Consider the following 19,461-nt stretch of genomic DNA (forward strand, 5'->3'; position numbering starts at 1 on the left):
ATTGTGTTACTCTTGATTATTTCCTTTGCTTGTAAATAACTGTTTTTATTTATTTGGGTGCTCACATGTTGGGTGTATAAGTATTTACAATTGTTGCATCCTCTTGTTGGATCGTCCTCTTTATTATGGGAATGGAATATTATTCAGCCATAAAAAGAATGAAATCTTGCCATTTGTAACAATGTGGATCGATCTAGAGAGTATAACACTAAGCAAAATAAGTCAGTCAAAGACAAATACCATATGATTTCACTTATGTGTAGAATTAAGAAATGAAACAAACAAGCAAAGGAATAAAAGGAGAGAGAGAGAGACAAACCAAGAAACAAATTCTTAACTATAGAGAACAAACTGGTGGTTACCAGAGGGGAAGTGGGTGAGGGGATGACTTAAATAGGTGAATAGGTTTAAAGAGTACACTGATCATGGGGGTGCCTCGGTGCTTCAGTTGAATAAGCATCTGCTTCAGTTGATTAAGCATCTCCTTCTCCCTCTGCCTCTCCCCTCTACTTGTGCACTCTCTCTCTCTCAAATAAATAAGTAAAATCTTTTTTTTTTAAAGTACACTCATCATGCTGCAAAATAAAATAATTTTTTTAAAGCCCACATTCTTATGGATAGAAATTGAGATCAATTGCATGTGACTTAGGCATATTTTAGTTACATCCAGATTTTATCACTAATGTATTTGGGGTATTTTAACCTTTGTTTAGCCAACATAGCATTCTGTGACCATTTAGAATTTTAGAAATATGACCTGTGGTCTCAATATAGGAGTGATGGTGTTAAATAATGCTATCCTTTCCTTCTCTTCTGCCTTTTTGTTCTCCCAGCCCATGGTGGTTGCCCTGTCACTATGGCTTTCCTTAAACTAGTCCAGCTAATATTCACTCTGTCTGCCTGATTCCAGAAGGGTCCAAAGAGGATCTCAGTTGCTGAGGGAACAGGTTTTCACTGTAACTTTAATTGTAAGTGTTCTTGATTTATTGTTAGGCCTGCCTATTTCCATCTGCCACAGAGTTAATTATTTGGTGCTTGCTGAGTGTGAGTGAGTGTGAGGGAGAGAGAAAGTGAGTGTGTGTACACACGAGTAGTAGTACCCACTAGTGAAAGTTAAATGGAGTATAATCACTGTTTGGCCTGCATTTCTTTTAGCCAGTTGTCTGTTCTATACTGTCTGGCTTTTTGGTATTTTTCAGAATGAAGTGAGGATCATGTTGAATGTGGGGAAGTCAAGTCTCTCCTTGTTTCATGTTATTCTGAAATATATTAACCCTGGAACTGAAGCAGTATCTGGTCGCGTGACTCTTTATCCATCCTGGGCTGAGGCAGGTAGGCAAATTTTCTAGCCTCTGTTGGATTAAGAAATGATTACTTCGTGGAACATTTTCTCCAATTTTCACACAAAGTTACCTCCAGAGAAAAGATAAAGTCTGATGTAGTCTGATAAGGGTGGGAGCTTGGCCTACTGCCCTGAATTTTCCCAGTTTTTCAGACAAACCAAATAGTCCAAGGAGAGATGAGTCAGGAGAGGAATTTTTAAGGTGAATGTTGTAAAGCACAAAGCCCAAGAGAGGTACAAAGAGGAACATGCAAACCTCATTGAGGGGTGAGGAATTCCCAAGGGCAGAGGGAAGCATAGTCAGAGGCAGATCTCAGTGCTGTCAGAGCTAAGGTCTTGAGGTCTGTTCTTCAAGAATTAGAGCTTCTACCATTCCTGGCAACAGATCCCAAGAAGCACTAGGAATTTCACATGGACACAAAACGGTGCCAGTAGAAATCTACTATTTAAGATTGAAATACAAACATCTTTGTTCAACATCCATGGCAGTCATTGGGGTCAGTGAGGGTGCTCTTGAGTTGTGGCAGCCAGATCATGAGGCTGGATGTTGATGAATGATATAAAAAACTAGGAAGCTTGCTTTATCACATATAAAGTACTTTGGCACTGATTTCCTCACAAGATAAGTTTGTGAACTGATGAGAACTGAAGAGGAAACAGAGCCAACAGGTTTTAGTAAATTGCCCAAGTGCACAGCTGGTCTTTGCAGACAAGCTGGAGTCTTCTGACCCCAGACTCTTTCTCGTAGACACCAATGTCTCCTTGATGGCAGTTTCATTAGTGGTTTGCTCTCCATGAACTCAAGCTGGTGGAATGCACTGTGGTTTGTTTTCCTGTCCCCTGGGACACCTTTCCTAAGCCCTCATGCCTGAGTCAGGGGCCCTGGCTGTGTAACCTATAGTAACCTGTACCTCCTCCCAAATACGAGTGTCCATGTTGTGCCAAATTCTCCTTCTTTTTGGTCTGTAATCCCTCACCTTTCCAGTCCCACCATCAGGAAGCAAAGGTCATTCAGGCTGCGTGCACTGCCTTGTGCTCTGAACCTAGATCTAGTGGATGTTTGTAAAGAAAATGCAAGGATGTGGAGCAAATGTTCCTTCTGATGTAAAGGCTCAATTGTGCTCAGATACAGCAGTTTGGTTGGTTTCTGAGCTTTCATAGAAGGTCTTCTATTTGTTTTGTGAAGAAGAAAAACTTTGCACTCTGAAAACAAACAGAAAACCAAAACTTTTTCTTATTTCAGAAAAAATACATGTTCTTCAATAGAAATAAAAAGAATAATTTAAGATCAAATGTAATGAATTGAGCATTGATTATGTGCAATGAACTTCTCTAAGCAGTTTACATTTATTAAAATACTTAGTCACTTAGCAAATTTAGAAAGTACTCACAATCCCGGGGTACATCATGCCTGCTAACATCAATAACTTTCTGGTCTGTTTTATACATATGTGATGCATCCATATAATTAAAAAAAGAAAATCAATAAATTTGATCAGTAAGTATGATGGGTAACCATCTTAAACCGTTTCAGAAGTAAATTGAATATTCAAAACTGATTATCCCAAATCCTAACAGTAATTGCTAGACAAATGCCTTAGGTAGTTGTTTTTATTTCTGACAGGTGCTGCTCAAAGCAAAGAAGTCATCTTCTTGCCGAGTAAGGTACCAGCCTTTGTCACCATCCCTGGAAATGGTTTGGCAGACCCATTTTCAATTGCACCAGGGACATGGATTGCTTGTATTAAATCAGAGGGAGTCCTCCTGGTAAGAGCCCTTCTGAGTGGAGAGTTATGTGGGATTCTCCCCCCTTAGGATGGTCTCACCCACAGTGACCCACAGTGATCCACAGAGACCCTAAGATATTAAAATCACAGGCAATTCCCTTTCAGACACAAGAAACTATGGTGATATTTGCCCTCAAATGGCATTAGAGCCAACTCAAAATATCTTTAGATTCTTCAGCCAGCTGCTCTCAGACAAAATAACCAAACCAACTATAACTCATAATGACTCAAAGTTATCAGAATAAAAATGCAAAACCTTAATGTGCATATGTCCCCACCCTTCAAAAGCTTCTTTGGGATTTTTCATTATGAATCAGAAGGACATCTTAGAAAATCAGTCTCTCTGGTAATTGTGTGGAATGAATCAGAAGAAGCTACAGGAAGAGCAGATCCTAATATCGAAGTTGTTCATGGCAGAAAAGAAGGGAGAGCCAGTTCTTCTCTGACATTCCCTGCCTTCAACTTCAAATGTAGGCAATAGTCTCACCAGACAGATGGCCCTGGACAAAGTACTTTGCATCTAGGAAAAAGCTCTGTTCTTGCACATTAATAGAATAGCCAGAGAATCCATGGGTAATTAAGGGATGAAAACTGCTGAGATATTGGTATGTTATAAAAAAAAAAAAAAAAAAAAAAGGTCTTCTGAAAATAAAGTCTTTGGCAAACGCGTGGTTTCAGGCAGTCAGAGTGGAAAACAGCAAGCTTTTCCTTCTGATACAATCTTTTTGATTGGCAAGATTAGCATATCTTAGGCAGTTCTTTAACTCCAAGCCTGCCTCAGTTATCTCTTCCCTGTAATAGGGATGGTGTTTATCCATATCTGTCCTTTCCAAATCTGGAATCTTAAGATAGTGTGAAGGTTTATGCTATTCATTCAGTCCCTATTTTTCTTGCATCTTCTTGGTAGAAAGCTTTGTTGCTTTATAGAAGTTTTAGAATTTTTCGTGGATGTTAGAAATGAGGACAAGGAAAATTTCGTTGATGCCAACAATGGGTACAAAGTTGGATAAATGAAAGAAAGTCATTATGTTACTCTATAGACATGGAAGATACTTGATGACATTTAGTCAGTGCAGTTGTGTAATGACTCATATATATGCTTCCATGTTATGAGCTCGTTTTCTCTAGAGATATTTTATTGAATGCCTACTTATCAACCTTTGGTCTCCTAGGATCTATAGGACCATAAAGCAATGAGAGGCTATGGTCCCAACCTGAGGAAACTCAATAAGAGAACAATAACCACTGTTAAATTAAAGCCCACTGGGGTAGTGAGACCCCCATGGTAGACCACTGAGCCCCATCTGCTACTTTTTCCTCTCCATGCATTTCTCTTTTTCTCCATCATGGACAAATTAAGGACCCTAAGGAGAAAAAATTCTTATGGCTGGTGTATGAGTATCTTCACAGTTGTGGCAGACATCCCTCCTCCTTCCCTCTGCACATAGGCGGTGATGCCAGCATTGCTCTGAAGCTAAGCCATCAGTGTCTCAGAAACCTGGAGACCTGCTCTTTCCTGAAGAGCTGTTTAGCTGAATTTACATTGTGGGCTTCATTTGGCACAGTCCATGGAACACATTCTTCCTCTCATCTCCTAAGACAGGCAGTCAGCCAGTTTCAGCCTGTGATTCACCAGGATCACAAAACATCGTTTATACCATGCCAGGCAAGCGTTGCTTTGGTGTGGGAGTAAAAAGCCATAATACATGATCCACAATTAAGCATTCTGATATGTGTTGATGAAAGCATCCAGTATTTCAAGGGAACAGATCATCAGTTGGTAGTTTATTATCTTTGTTTATTTTTTAATTTATACACAATCTAGAAAAGATGGTAAAATTTCCCCTGAGATTTGAATACAAAAGCGTTCACCCTGAGATGCTTATCTCTAATGCTTGAAGCACCTGCGACAGGTTGCTTTGTGTGTTTTGGTGAGTCAGGGGGTAGAATAAAGCAGCTTTTGTGGAGAATTTAATGTCTTGAGCTTCCCTTGGTCGTCATTAACTTAACTGGCATGCTTGACTGTTTTATTACTAAAGAAAGTCCACCAACAGATGAGTAATTTTCCTTTTGGTCTTCATTTACTAGGACTACCTGGTGCTGCTTCCCAGAGACTACTATGAGGCATCCTCTCTGCAACTGCCAGTCACACAGCCATGCGCCGACTCAGGACCTCCCCAGGAGAAGTTAGTATGGGGGCAGGGGTGCTTCTCGAGGTCCTCTAAATTAGGAACTTTTGGTGGAAGGATTTGTGAGAGGCCTCAGCATCACTAGTGCAGCAAGATGCTTTGGATAATTATTTAATTGTGGTTTTTCTCTGAGGCAGTCGACTGTTTTATATACGAGAGTCACAAAGCACTTTGCACACGGTAGCTGGCACGGAGAGTGACACCCACCCTCTAGCACATAGAAAGAAATATGGATGCTTGACTAAGTAACAGCTTCAGGGTCATGCATCTGCTGAAGGGAAGGGCTTAAGATAGAATCCGGGTTGATGGAACTTTCCTTTTTTTTATTCTTCATGCAAATGAAAATTTACCACCTGATTCCTACAGTAGGCAATTGGTAGGAGAATTTGTTGAAGGAATGATGAATGAACGGGATGGAAGGAATCCTTTGGGGATGCACTCTGATGTTGTGTTTTGTTCTGAGTTGTAACTGCTGTATTTTGTTGTTGTTGTTGAAGTTGCTTGCTTTACCAGCATTTGCCAGTGACCCGATTCCCCTGTGCCCTGGCTTGTGAGGCCAGACACTTCCTGCTTGATGGGGAGCCAAGACCCTTGGCATTGAGGCAGCCCACCCCCGCACACCCAGTCATGGCGGACCTCAGTGGGAGAGAGGTGGGGCAGCCTTTTTTTACTGTCAAAAGCTATTGCTACCTCTCCGTCTACATCTGCTGAAAACTCTTAGCCACATTTGCTTCTCAAATTCAGGGAAACCTGGAAGAATTTCTCAGAGGTGTTAATTATAGGTATACTGAGTTCTCTGATCCAGGTTGTGGCTGGGCGGTACACCACATGGAGCATAATAAGGTTAGTCTTTGAGCACTTTCGAGACAGGACAGGAACATGGGCAATCACAGAATTCTCTCCTTTGCATTCTTGAGACTTATAAGGGTGCATCCGGCTCTACCTGATTCGGGGCAAGGTCTTTCTAAAAGCCCTCCAGAAACCACACAGCTTACCCTAAAAGGATGTAATGCTCACTGACTGTTCAGCCCCTCAGGCTAAGCAGTTTGTAAAGGCTGATTTCTTTGAGCTCAGAGTCTGGAACTGCTACATCCCAAGGCACCTCGCTTATGACTTAGAGGACAGGTTTCTACAGGTTCGGGCATTGCTTTTCTTCCCTGAGTTTTTTAAGCCTTAAAACAATGTAAGACTCTACTGATTCAAGAGTTGGTTTAGAAGTACTGTATATCAAGACTAAGAACACACAATGCAACACCTTGAAATAAAGACACTGAAAAAAACTTTCCTTCACAACATTTCCATTCCTGACTTTTTACAGCATTCTCCGTGTTGTACCTTTGAGGAAAATGTTCATGATTAAATGTGCAGACTGATGACATGTATGGGATTAAGGAATATTTCCTGGATATATAGATGTGTACATTTTTGTGACTATATTGCTAACATTTCCAGGGCAGCTGTTATAGGATTTTAAGGATATTTCTTTAGTCTTCATTTCATTTTATTTTAAATGTAGAGGGTTTTTTTTTGCAAAAAAAAAATATGTATACCTGTTATAACAAGTAAAGCAATATGCATATGCATAAAGAAAAACTAATGATCTCATTTCCACTCCGTTCTAACAGTCTGCTGTATCCCTCCCTCTCCATGCTGTGTATACACACACACACACACACATACATGCATGCACATACATAAATATGCACACATACACAGCTGTGTGTGTGTGTGTTCCCCAGACAGCAGAGAACATTTCCTGTTGAGAAGGGCCAACCTCCAGGAAATGATGCTGATGACTCATCAGGAAGTATCCTTGCCCCCAATTTAGCCCAGAGCCACAGCACTGAAGTGTTGGGCAGGGTCATATTTGCACAATGCATAAAACTAAGCCCTGGGCAGTCTAGTTTTACTTAACAGTCTGTTTTACTATTTTATTTAAATGCTTCCAGACTTGTGTTGTCCAATGCAGTAGTGACCAGCCCATGTGACTATATAAATTTAAATTAATTAACTAAAGCTAACTAGAGCTAAACAGCCTGTTCCTCAGTTGCACTAGCCACATTTCAAGTGCTCAGTAACCACATATGTCTAGTGGCCACCTTATTGGAAAACACAGATTATAGGATATTTTTGCTACTTCAGAAAAGTTCTATTGGACAGTGCTATAATAGATCATTGTGCTAAAATTCAAAGATTAATGGCTTTAGAAGAGGTCTGAGAAATCATTTGATTTTTCTTTCTGTGAAAGAGTCCTTTTAAAATTATCCTTATAAAACATTTATTTAACCTCTGTTGAATACTTAAATTGATGGAGGAGTAATTTTCTCCTAGAGGTAGGCTAACTTTTGTTATCATTAGCCACCTGGAGCAATGCAGAGTAACCCCTCCACTATTTTTTTTAAGACTCTATTTGAAACAGAAAGAGATAGTGAGAAGGAGCATGAGCAGGGGGCAAGGAGAGAGAGAAGCAGGCCCCTCCCTGAACAGAGAGCCTGACACAGGGCTCCATTCCAGGACTCCAGGATCATGACCTGATTTGAAGGCAGATGCTTAACTGACTGAGCCACCTAGGCACCCTCCATCTTCCATTTTGGAAACCATGTGTAGTTGGATGCTCAAGATTGTTCTGGAGTGAAACTACCTGCATGTCTTGGGTCATCAGTAACTAGCTGTAAAATCTCTGTAGGTCTGAATTTACTAGTATACCAAATGGAGATAAGAATAGTAGCTACATCATGAGTACATTAAATTAAATAATCCATGAAAAAATATTAAATAAAAAAAATCCATGGGCTCTTGTTGTGATGCCCAGCACACAGTGATCACTTAGTAACTGTTAGCCATACTGCTATTATGTGTTCTAGTCAGCACCATGGGCTGAAAGAGCAACCCACTAAGCCTAGCTCATATGAACAGTTTTTCCTTTTCTAAGATACAGAGAGGTCTGTCAGGATTCCAAGGGCAAGAACTGAGTATGTTCATGTCTCCTAGGAATCTTTGAGGGAAAGAGATACCTGGCTCTCACAGAAGCTTTCCTTTCTCTCTCTGTGTTTGCCTGTTCACTTCTTCTTCTATTAAATGGCCTCCTTTATTTACTTATAGCTCTTCGTCTCACACATATGCCATGAAGGCTGCTCTGGTCCTATTTCTTTGTTAATTCATAGCCTTGGCCCTTACTGCCACCTGAGTTTCCCTTCTTTATTCTTTCTGAGAAAGGGAATATGGACAGTTCATCTTTTAAAGTCATATCACACTGTTGTACACCAGGCAAGCCTCTGTCTCTTGTGAACAAATTCCTATCTATATATTTTTTTATATTTCAGTTTGATCATCTCTGTTTTACAATGTGATTTTAATCCATTTATATTTATTGTGATTTCAGACATATTGAACTTATTTTTCTCATTTTATTTATTTTGTTTACTAGCTTTTTTCAAATTCAATTTAATTAGCATATACTACATTATTAGTTTCAGAGATAGAATTTAGTGATTCATCATGTTCACACAATACCCAGTGTTCATTACTACAAGTGCCCTCCCTAATGCCCATCACCCAATTATCCCATCCCCCACCCACCTCACCTCCAACCTTTAGTCAGTTTCTTTCCTATAGTTAAGAGTCTCTTATACTTTGCCTCTCTTTCTGTTTTCATCTTATTTTATTTTTCCTTCCCTTCCCCTATACTCATCTGTTTTGTTCCTTAAATTCCACATATCACTGAAATCATAAAGTATTTTTTTTTCTCTGACTGACTTATTTCAGTTAGCACAGTACCCTCTAGGTGCATCCACATCATTGCAAATGGCAAGATTTCATTATTTTTGATGGCTGAGTAATATTCTATTCTATACACACACACACACACACACACACACACACACACTACGTCTTCTTTATTCATTTATCTGTCGGTGGACATCTGGGCTCTTTCCATATTTTGGCTATTGTGGACATTGTGGCTATAAACATTGGGGTGCGTGTTTATATGCATGAATCACTATGTTTATATCCTTTGGAAAAATACCTAGGAGTGCAATTGACAGGTTGTAGGGTAGCTCTATTTTTAACTTTTTGAGTTTTTAACCTCCATACTGTTTTCCAGAGTGGCTGTACCTGTTTACTAGCCTTTAATTTACCTTCTTAAAAATAATTTATCTACTTCTGGTTTGTTTGTTTTAAAGTAAGCTCTAGGCCCAACATAGGACTTGAACCCATGACCTTGAGGTCAAGAGTAGCATGATGTACCAACTGAGCCAGCCAGGCACCACCTACCTCTGTTTGATTGAGACAATTTTTTTCTGCTTGTTTGATGGGTACAGATTGTTTTCTGATATTTTAGTGACTACCTTTAATATTTTAACATATGTTCTTAAGTATGTATTTTCCAACAAAGTCAAAAGTTATCCAGTAATTCTGATCTCTTCTTTTACAAAACACACATTTTAGAATGCTTATTTACCCATTGTAAACCAACCTCAAACTTTTTTGTCTAGAAATTTTATTTTTACTCTTTCCCAAGACTTTCAGATATATTGTAAGCTTTGTCTTAATTCAAATACACCACATACCATCCCTCTCTCTTTTCTTTCCTTTTTTCCAGAAGTCTGTCTGAGGGCAAAGATCAAGTCTGTCTTGTTTCCCATTGTATATCCATCATGTGAACTGGCATAGAGCAGGTGTTTAATAAGTATAGATTGACCAAATCATTTCAAAGATTCATTTTGACATCAGATATGGTAATCATCCCTCTTAGCTTTGTGTAAGCATTAGATTTGACATGCCCACTTTTTACATCTTTATCTTGAAACACTTATAACTAGGTGAGGACAATTCTATACCATAAAACCAGAAGGATCCTTCCAGTTTTACACTGGTTCTGTTAAAATTCCCTTTTACTAAGATACATGATTGATAACAAACAACAAATAGTAAAGTTTCCATTTGCCATCATTTGTCTTTTATCTGAGTTTCTCAAAACCTTTTACCAACAGATGTATTCAAAAGCCTTCCTACAAGTCTTCTAAAGAAATCAATCTACAGGACTCAGAGTGGAAAGAACAGTAGAAACTTATATTACACTACTGTGATAAAACTGGCAGCCAATAATAACTTCTGGGAGAAAAGTGAATACATCATTGCCCTGTGTATGTTTTGGTGGGTTAAGAAAGAGGAACCCTTGTTTGGAGATGCCCAGGGCATCTGGGCATATTATTGTTGATAATAACCTCCCCATTTGGACCCATATTTCACTGTGTAACAGAGTGGAAAAGTGGTGTGGATAATCCACATTTTTTCCCTGCGGGAAGTCTTTCTATTATATAAGTGATAGAAAAATCACTGTGGAAAATATTAGTTGTGTGGTTCAGTGCTGTGCAGAGAGAACAGTAAATGTGAATATCCTGAAAGCAAGGGGCAGGAGGATTTTAATTAAATGTGGTAAAGCTTGCTGGGCCTGAGCTTGCAGACTGAGGGGGTTAAGGTGCTACAGAATGTAGTTCTAGTATTGGCATGGACATTCAATATGCACTTATACTTTGACCTAGCAATTCTACTTCTATGAATCTTACAGAATACTAGCATAAGAATATCTATCTATCTGTCTATCTATCTATCTATCTATCTATCTATCTATCTATCATCATATAGCATTATATTTTATAGGGAAAATTAGAGACAACCTAAGTGTTCATCAATTGGGGATTAGTTGAATAAATTATTTTTTGCTCATACTATTTGGAATGGTAGGAAGCCATTAAGAAAATGAAGTTTATCTGCATGTACTGTTATAAACAGAGAAAATATTTTTGAGTAAAAATAGCAAGTCATGGCAAAAGGAAATAATCAGAGTTATAATCATCAGTGTTTATATAGTGTTTGTGACATGCCAAACACACTTCTAAAAGTTCTTCGTATATTCATTTAATCCTCATAATAATTTTAAGAGGGGTATACTTTTGTTATCTTCATTTTTACACAGGAGGATACTGAGGCATATAGACTTTAAGTAACTTGCTCAAAGTCACATAGCTGGAAGCAGCATGATTCCAGACTCCAAACTCCAAATGGGGGTATGGGCATTTTTTTTTTTTTTTTTTGGTTGTTTTTGTTTTTGGTAAAAGGCCAGGTAGTAAATACTTTTGGTTTTACAAGTCATATGACTCTGTTGGAGCTACTTGTCTCTGCTGTGATGCTCCAAAAGCATCTGTGATTGCCTACTATGAGCAATTTTTCTTTTAAAAAAGTATATATGTGTGCATTTTTAGACATGGACAATTTGGAAGTATGAAAACCAAAGTCTTATTAGTTACTACCGCAGGAGTGGGATGCATGTCTCACTTCACATTATCTGCATCCATATAATTTAAAGTTCATTTTTTAAGTTGAAAAGCAGTAAAAGATCCTCAAGGCATACTTCTATTCCTCTTATCACCCATTGGAGATTCCTCTTTACCTCAAGTTTTAGAGTGTCTTTGGCCTTAAGAAACAAAACAAATAGATGGGTGAAAGGAGTAGAAGCCCCTATAAGTAGGGTTGCCAGATTTAGAAAATAAAAATACCAATGCTCTATTAAATTTGAATTGCAGATAAACAATAGTTATGTGTTTATCTGAATTTCAAATTTAATGGCTCATCCTGTATTTTATCTGGCATTCCTACCTATAGGACCACGTTTCTTACTATGATGACATATAAAACCGTTTCCAGGTGTCTTCTCAGCCCTGGTTTTACTTGCGTATGTAAACACATCCAGTACATTTCACATCCATCTGCTCGGGCTCTCTGACAGGTGGAGCTGCATCTGCGGCTGCAGGTCCCACAGGTTGGCAACTACGTGATCATGGTTGAGTATTCCACGGAAGTAGACCAGCTGTCTGAGGTTGATGTGCACATGGAGAGCCCTGGGTCTGTCCTGATAGGCCAAGTGAACATTTACAGCTGCAAGTACAGGTAATCAGTCATGCCCTGGGGGATTCCTTTGGACCTGATCAATCAGGAGGTCAGCCTTGGTTTTTATCTAGATTGGGAAGTTGTTTCCTTTTGATCTTGAAAATAAGCAGATGACTGGGCTATCTGGTGTCACCTCTGGTGTGAGTGCAGGAGGCTTCCTGTGGACATCCTGAAAATATTGCATATTCTTGAAGAGCTGTGTGTTCCACTCACCACTTTGGCTCAGATTCATGTAGCAACCACACCCTGTGTGGTGCAGTGAACTCAGTACTCCAGGCTCAAATGCTGTGTAGAGAACACATGGGTGCATGGGAAAGGAGAAAAGACTCTTGTCTCTGTCACAACTGCCTTCATAGCATGCTCTTCGAAACTGGGAATAATTAATGTTTGATGATCATCAGGTGAAAAATAATTAACCAAAGATTTAAAGATTTACCCTGATTAAGTGACTCTGTTCCTAGAACTTTGACAAAGATTTATTAAAAATTATTTTCTTTGCATAATATTTCAAGATCTATGCAAATGTTCAGTATATGCTTTAATTAAAGAATCAGTGCAAGGGGTGTTTTCAACATGGAATTAATTGTATAATAAATGGCTCTAGAAGTCAGTCTCTTCAGACAGCAGGTGGAGAACTGCAGTGAACCCACTCAATTCTTGGCCAACTTGAACATTTTGTTACCACTACTTGCCTTTGGCTTTCTGTCAAACTCCAAATGACCTGAATAGTTGGACATTTTTCCTGTTTTGCAAGTAAAAGAACTTATGAAAAGACTTACTTTTAGAAACTTAGAATGGAAACTTTTATGAGACTTAATGAAATGGTTATTGAATTAACATCATACTCTCAGCAACCTTATTTTTTTAAAAGATTTTATTTATTTATTTATTCATGGGACACACACACACACACAGAGGCAGAGACACAGACAGAGGGAGAAGCAGGCTCTATGCAGGGAGCCTGACATGGGACTCGATCCTGGGTCTACCAGGATCAGGTCCTGGACTGAAGGCAGCGCTAAACCGCTGAACCACCCGGGCTGCCCTCTCAGCAACCTTAAAAAGGAAACTGTGAAGGCTTCTTTTAGGAATCTTTAAAAAAATCTAATTAGCCCTTTTTTGTGGGGTGATGATAAAAAAAAAAAAAAACAACAAAGAATATAACTGCATTGGGATTTTTAATAGGAGCACCAGATGGAGCAAAAAAATTCCCCAGAATGTTCTCTCATTACCTGAAAATGTTAGTTTCATCTGTGGATGACATCAGCAACCACTGGAATGTGCACTCCCAGGTGGATGGGACACCTAGCGACCTGAGTCCTGGAGACTGTTGCCCCCAGGGCTAGGGCAGGGCTTCTCCAGACCATGTCCACCCTCTAGTTCATCCCTCTGACTCTTTCCACCTTCCAGATTATTTCACTTGATCCCTGCTCCACAGGATAGAAGGTGGTGATGACTAAGGACTCAGAAGGAAACACTTCTAATGAACCATCTCAGAAGAGGCTGAGAACATCTATGGCAAGCAGTGGAGTGTTTCAAAGCTAAAGAATGAAAGGGCACCCTTCCACAGTTCCTTCCATAAGCCACAAGCTTGGATTCATGAGCTCTGTCTGAATGGCATTTAGGGCAGACAGCTGTGTGGTATTCCATAGGTCGCTTTGGCTCTGGATAGGACAGCACCAAGTTCTTTTTTTTTTTTAATATTTTATTTATTCTTAAAGATTTTATTTATTTATTCTTGAGAGACAGAGGGAGAGAGAGAGAAAGAGAGAGGCAGAGACAGGTAGAGGGAGAAGCAGGCTCCATGCAAGGATCCGGGGACTCCAGGATCATGCCCTCGGCTGAAGGCAGGCGCTAAACTGCTGGGCTACGTAGGGATCCCAGCACCAGGTTCTTCACCAGGGACATTAGAATTCCAAGACAGCATTGTATTATATTAGGACTTCCTTTTATTGTATTTAACCATTTCTAGGAATGTCCCATGGTGTGATTTCACTTGTTTAAAATATTTCCTTCTTCTCTACTTTGGCTGTCCTGTGGACAAGTGAAATTGAATAGGCTATCAGTACTGGAGTCCAAAAATATGGTGCAATTGGAAAATGTTTGACCCATAAAAGCCTACTTCAAATGACAAGCCCTTTCAACATTGCGGCTTCTCCTACTGAGGGTTGAAGCTTTCCCAACATTTTTTGAGTGAGTTATAATGGTGTTATTTTAAAAACTATCCCAACAGAAAAGTAGTGGTGCTAATTAAAATACCACTTTTCAAAACAATGTTGTGATAAATCTGATGGTCCTTCTGTAAGAGAGGCTCACTCACAATTAAATCAATTCAATAATTATCATCATCATCATTAGTCTGTTCTTAGTTAGAAATTTTATTTTATTTTTTATTTTTTTAAGGATTTTTTTTTTAAATTTATTTATGATAGTCACACACACAGAGAGAGAGAGGCAGAGACATAGGCAGAGGGAGAAGCAGGCTCCATGCACTGGGAGCCCGACGTAGGATTCAATCCCAGGTCTCCAGGATCGCGCCCTGGGCCAAAGGCAGGCTCTAAACCGCTGCACCACCCAGGGATCCCTTAGTTAGAAATTTTAAAAGGATATGGACAAAACTTAATCTAAATGAATCACCTAATATATTTAACTCCCAGGATTATGCTTGAACCAAAAGGAAGGCATTTTAATTACATAAATACACACACACACACACGTGTTCAAAAGGGAAAAGAAAACAACTCTTCTTTGAGTTTCTAACTGTGGCTCTTTATACAGTATCTCATTTTAATCCTTACCAAAAGGTCATTGCATAAATTATTTCAAACATTTCCCGGAGATGGTCATTTCTTTTAGTTTGTCTCCAAACTAGTTTCCAAATTGTATTGACCGACAGAAAAGTTGTCATACAATATGAAGTCAGGAAAAAAAAAAAAAAACCCAAACAATATGAAGTCAGAAACATTTCTCCAAAAATACTTCCTTAATGGGTTTCTCCATTAGAGTGAATTCTTTGGTTCCAAACGGTGACCTTTTAAATATTCCTGAACTTCATATTTCACCTGTTGGAGTGGAAGGAAGGAGCACAGCTGGTACAATGAGGAAAGAAGGATGAGTGGAGCAGGCTAAGCTTCTGACAGCACTGTGGTTTCTCATGCCTGGAGTAAGGCCAGTCCCAAGGCTGATGTGGTATGGGATATCTTTGTGAGGCCAATAGGCAACCTTAGTCACAGATGGTACCAAGAATAGTAATAAATTTCCAAGAAGGTTGTGTCTTGGAGATCGATCAGACATTGTTGACTCTGGGGCTTTTTCTCCCAATGACTAGGCCAAGTATTACATAAAGCTGGTGGAAAATGTGAACAAGGCCTTTAGCCCTGAGATGCACAGTTCAGAAGGTTCTTTATTGTATTGATTGTGGACTGCATCCCTTTTAAACTTTTTGTGCCAGAAAATTCATTGTCAGTGACCTGGTTATAAAGAGGAGAAACAGAATAGCAATCAGCTATCCACACGGAGGCACAAAGTCAGGGAGACCAGAGGAGTCAGGCTAAGAACACTCTTTCCTCTTGCAGTGTCCTTTGCCGGAGTGTCGTGACTGATGGCAGGAGTGGCCTTGCTGTTTATGAGCTGTTAGCAGATGCAGGCATTCGGCTCAAAGCGCACAGGGGCCGATTCCTTCTGGTATGCTTCTGTTTTGCCCTTTGAATTTTAGAAGCATTTTGGCGATAGCTCTATATTTTAAAACTTATGAAAAATTTGGCTGGGTTTGTACTCCATCTATAAAATGAACCTGTGAAGAATTGCCAGTTTAATGATGTGTTTTCTTCCTATGTAGAACTCTGTCTTGCCTATTCATTTGTTTGAGCCTTTTTTATAACACCCAGTAAATTTTCCTCATCAAGTTTGCCAAGGGTTTCACAAAACTCTATTTCATTAATGTTTACTCATTGTTACTATTATGAATGAAATATCCTTTGTCATTATAGTTTCTGGTTTATTGTTATGCTGGTGTATAGAAATGTGATTAGTTACTGTCTATTTCCTTGCCCATTTACTATGTTATGATATCTTTTAGCATCTTGGCAAATTCTTTCAGAATTTTCAAGTTGCAACCACCTGGTATTTCTTTTCCCGACTCTTGTTACTCTATCTCAATAAGTATATTATTCAGTTAATTAAATATATACCATTAAGAGCTAAAATACCAAGTTTGGCAGATTAAATACCCTTCATGCCTCCCTTTAAATAGCACAAATCAAATATTGAGAATTATGATAAGCATAAGCAGTGCGACTGGGCTAGGAAGGGGTGGCCAGATTTATAATAAATATCTCAGAGAACAGAAGATTATCTAAGTATGAAGCAACTTTCTTGTCATTGCTAATATTAAGGGAAATGCTAGGCCAGCTTGTTCTAATGTGTTTTAAATATTCGTGCTTGACAGTATTGAAAACTTTGAGCCTTTTCTTAAGAATTATCTGGAATTGAGTTTTTAAGAGTTATTACATAAATTATATAATAGCTGAAGACTTTATTTTTTAAAATTGTGACTCTGTTTTTAAACATAATGATCCAAGTGAATCTTAATCTCTTCATCTTTGGGAATTATAACAGGGCTGAGTCTTCATCTTTTAAGCATAAGTGTTCCCTAGTATCATTCAGATGTCTAACTAGAATATAGGTTCCATGAGGGCAGGGGTATTATTCATCTTGGTCTCATAGGATCCCTCGGTCTCAGTGCCTGGCATATAGTAGGTGTTCAATAAAAATTCTTGTTACTGAATCGGTTTGTGATCCAACTGATAATACAGTTTTGATTAAAATAGAATGTATTGATAACTTAATAACTGAGTTTCTTATGGACTCAAAAACTAGCTCTGGAGCTAGTTTCTTCAATGAAGTCCAAATGTGCCTGAGATTCAAGTCATCCTCTATTAAGAAAGATAATTTGTAGCTGGAGTTACAGACAACAGGCTCTGAACAGCAGGCTCCCTAGCTGCCTACCACATCATCCTCTCCTTGCCAAGGGGTCTGAAGAGCCAGCATCAGCCCAGGGTAGGAGAGAAAAACAGGCACCCAAAGTCACTGACAAAGAGTTGTTTTTGGACTTTTGTGATTTTATTTATTTAGATGACTATTCCAAGAACATTCTGGCAATGATCCTGTACAACAGTAAAGTTTGTTGCACATAATGATGCCATTCTGCAGTTTTGTCTATTTAAAATAACAATTGTAATGTCTTTACTTAAGAGCTTTTTTAAGAGCATGTTTGACCATACCATTGGCTTTGCTGATAAACATGATATACCTTTTTGCATTGTATTTTTTCAACAGCATCAAATTTGTATCATACCCATTGAAGAATTCTCAACTGAATATTTGAGACCTCAAATCAAATGCATTGCCAGTTACGGGGGGTATATTAATCAAAGGTAATGGGTTTCCTTCCTTTCTCCCTTGTTTGTGCTCTGAGTGGTGCTATAATGCTTGTAAGCCTGCGACTTTATGCTTAACTTCACAAGGGATCATAGGCCAAGGTGCTAAAGGCTGATAATGGGTTAAAATAAAAAATCAGCTAAATCATTTCCCCCAGCAGTCTTTCCAGAATTCCATAATATCAGGAAGCTGACACAGTAGCAACTGGGGGAATAGTTAAGCTTTGCCCTAAAGGGCAGTTACCAAGTACTGTTCTGAGACCTCGCAAAGATCCTTTAATCTCCGTGTCTGAGGCTCCTCATTTAAAAAACCTTGAAAATAATGCCCCACCTCACCACTATGTTATGAGGATTAGCTAACCAATGATTATCAGGGTTTAGGCAGGGTTGTTTTGTTCTAGATTAAAAATAATTTATAGACACCATCATAAATCTTAGGCATATGATTAGAACTATAGAAACTACCAAGACAGTTAAATCTGGCTGTGCTTAAAAAGAAATGATGTGCATTTGTCCTCTTTGGTTTTTATATGACTTTATGTCAACATCTACATTTAGAGGTGGATAGTAATGTTTCATTGCATTGGCCTCATTTAACATGAATTTTAGTTCCAGAAAGAAAGTTTCTATAAGTTTCTGTCTAGTTAATATTTTTCAAAATTAAGATTTTCTTTCTGTTTTAGCTCGTTGTATTGAGCAGGTTGCTGGAATACACTTGGCCAATTGACTACACTGAGTGTTTTTGTATAAAGATCCCTCCAAAAAAAAAAAAAGCTCTCCACAGTCCTGTGGTTCTCTCGAGACTGGATCCTCTTGATGTCACACGGTCTTAAGCTCACAGTCAATATGTTCACCAGTGGACAGTTCTTCCATTTTTGGTTGTTTTTAAAATATTTCTTTTTTCAGTGCCTCTTGTGTCTCCCTGGTCCCTGAAACTCCTCCAACAGCATTAATTTTGGATGTCCCGAGTGGAGAGTCTTCCCCTCTCCTGACCCAGGATCCTTCACCTTCTGCTGATATTGTTACTGGAGTCACCTTGAAGATGCCACAGGTAGGGCTCCCCTCGAGGGTGTTGTTTCTAAAACATGATTTACAAAGTGTGGCCCTTACCAGAAGATCTGCATGACCTGGGAACTTGTTAGAAATGCATGTTTGCAAACCCACCCTAGAACTACTGAATCAGAAACTCTGGAGGTGAGGCCCAGGAATCTGTGTTTTAATAAACCCTCCAAGGGATTTGGATGCCCCTGTAGTTTGGGGACTTCTACTCTCAACTGTAGAGAATCCTAGACATGATGAATCTGGCTAATCCTGTCTATGACCACCCCTTCTTGAAGTTCTTTCCTTTCTGTATCTCTATCTATACCGTCATTTGGCAATTTTTCATGGCCCATTTTGTGATACCTCATATTTTTATTGGCTACTGCTATTTAATATTGTTGTATTCCCAAATTGGAATGTAAGCACTTGTGAAAGCTGCTCTAGCTGATAGATTTTTTTTTTTTTTTTTGCATCCCCAACTATACCAGCAAAATGCTTTGCAGGTGGGAAATTTTCAATAAACATTTATTGATTAATAATATATAGCATGAAGATGAAATGTAGTAAGGAACTGTATTTGTTTTAAATTGCAGGACTTACCATTTGTCCTGATGATATTTTATTCCTTTAATCCTAGAGATGGCTCATGTCTGTTCACATTGCATCAAGTTAGGAAATCAACAGGGTCTGACAGAGAAAATTTAATAAGATCC

At 38.8% G+C, this 19,461-nt stretch overlaps 1 protein-coding gene across 1 annotated transcript in view; it reads left to right on the forward strand.

Moving 5' to 3' along the window:
• The window catches only part of LAMA3 (laminin subunit alpha 3), a 249,419-nt gene that overhangs the window by 123,061 nt on the left and 106,897 nt on the right, over positions 1–19,461 (forward strand). Inside the window, exons 20-27 of the mRNA XM_072829057.1 lie at positions 1,200–1,332; positions 2,967–3,109; positions 5,218–5,315; positions 5,816–5,969; positions 12,109–12,269; positions 15,845–15,953; positions 17,607–17,704; positions 18,614–18,758. Coding sequence (XP_072685158.1) covers positions 1,200–1,332; positions 2,967–3,109; positions 5,218–5,315; positions 5,816–5,969; positions 12,109–12,269; positions 15,845–15,953; positions 17,607–17,704; positions 18,614–18,758 — 1,041 coding nt within the window. The remainder of the gene's footprint in view (positions 1–1,199; positions 1,333–2,966; positions 3,110–5,217; positions 5,316–5,815; positions 5,970–12,108; positions 12,270–15,844; positions 15,954–17,606; positions 17,705–18,613; positions 18,759–19,461) is intronic.

Source organism: Canis lupus, chromosome 6 (genome assembly GCF_048164855.1).
Source record: "Canis lupus baileyi chromosome 6, mCanLup2.hap1, whole genome shotgun sequence".
Taxonomy (NCBI): Eukaryota; Metazoa; Chordata; class Mammalia; order Carnivora; family Canidae; genus Canis; species Canis lupus.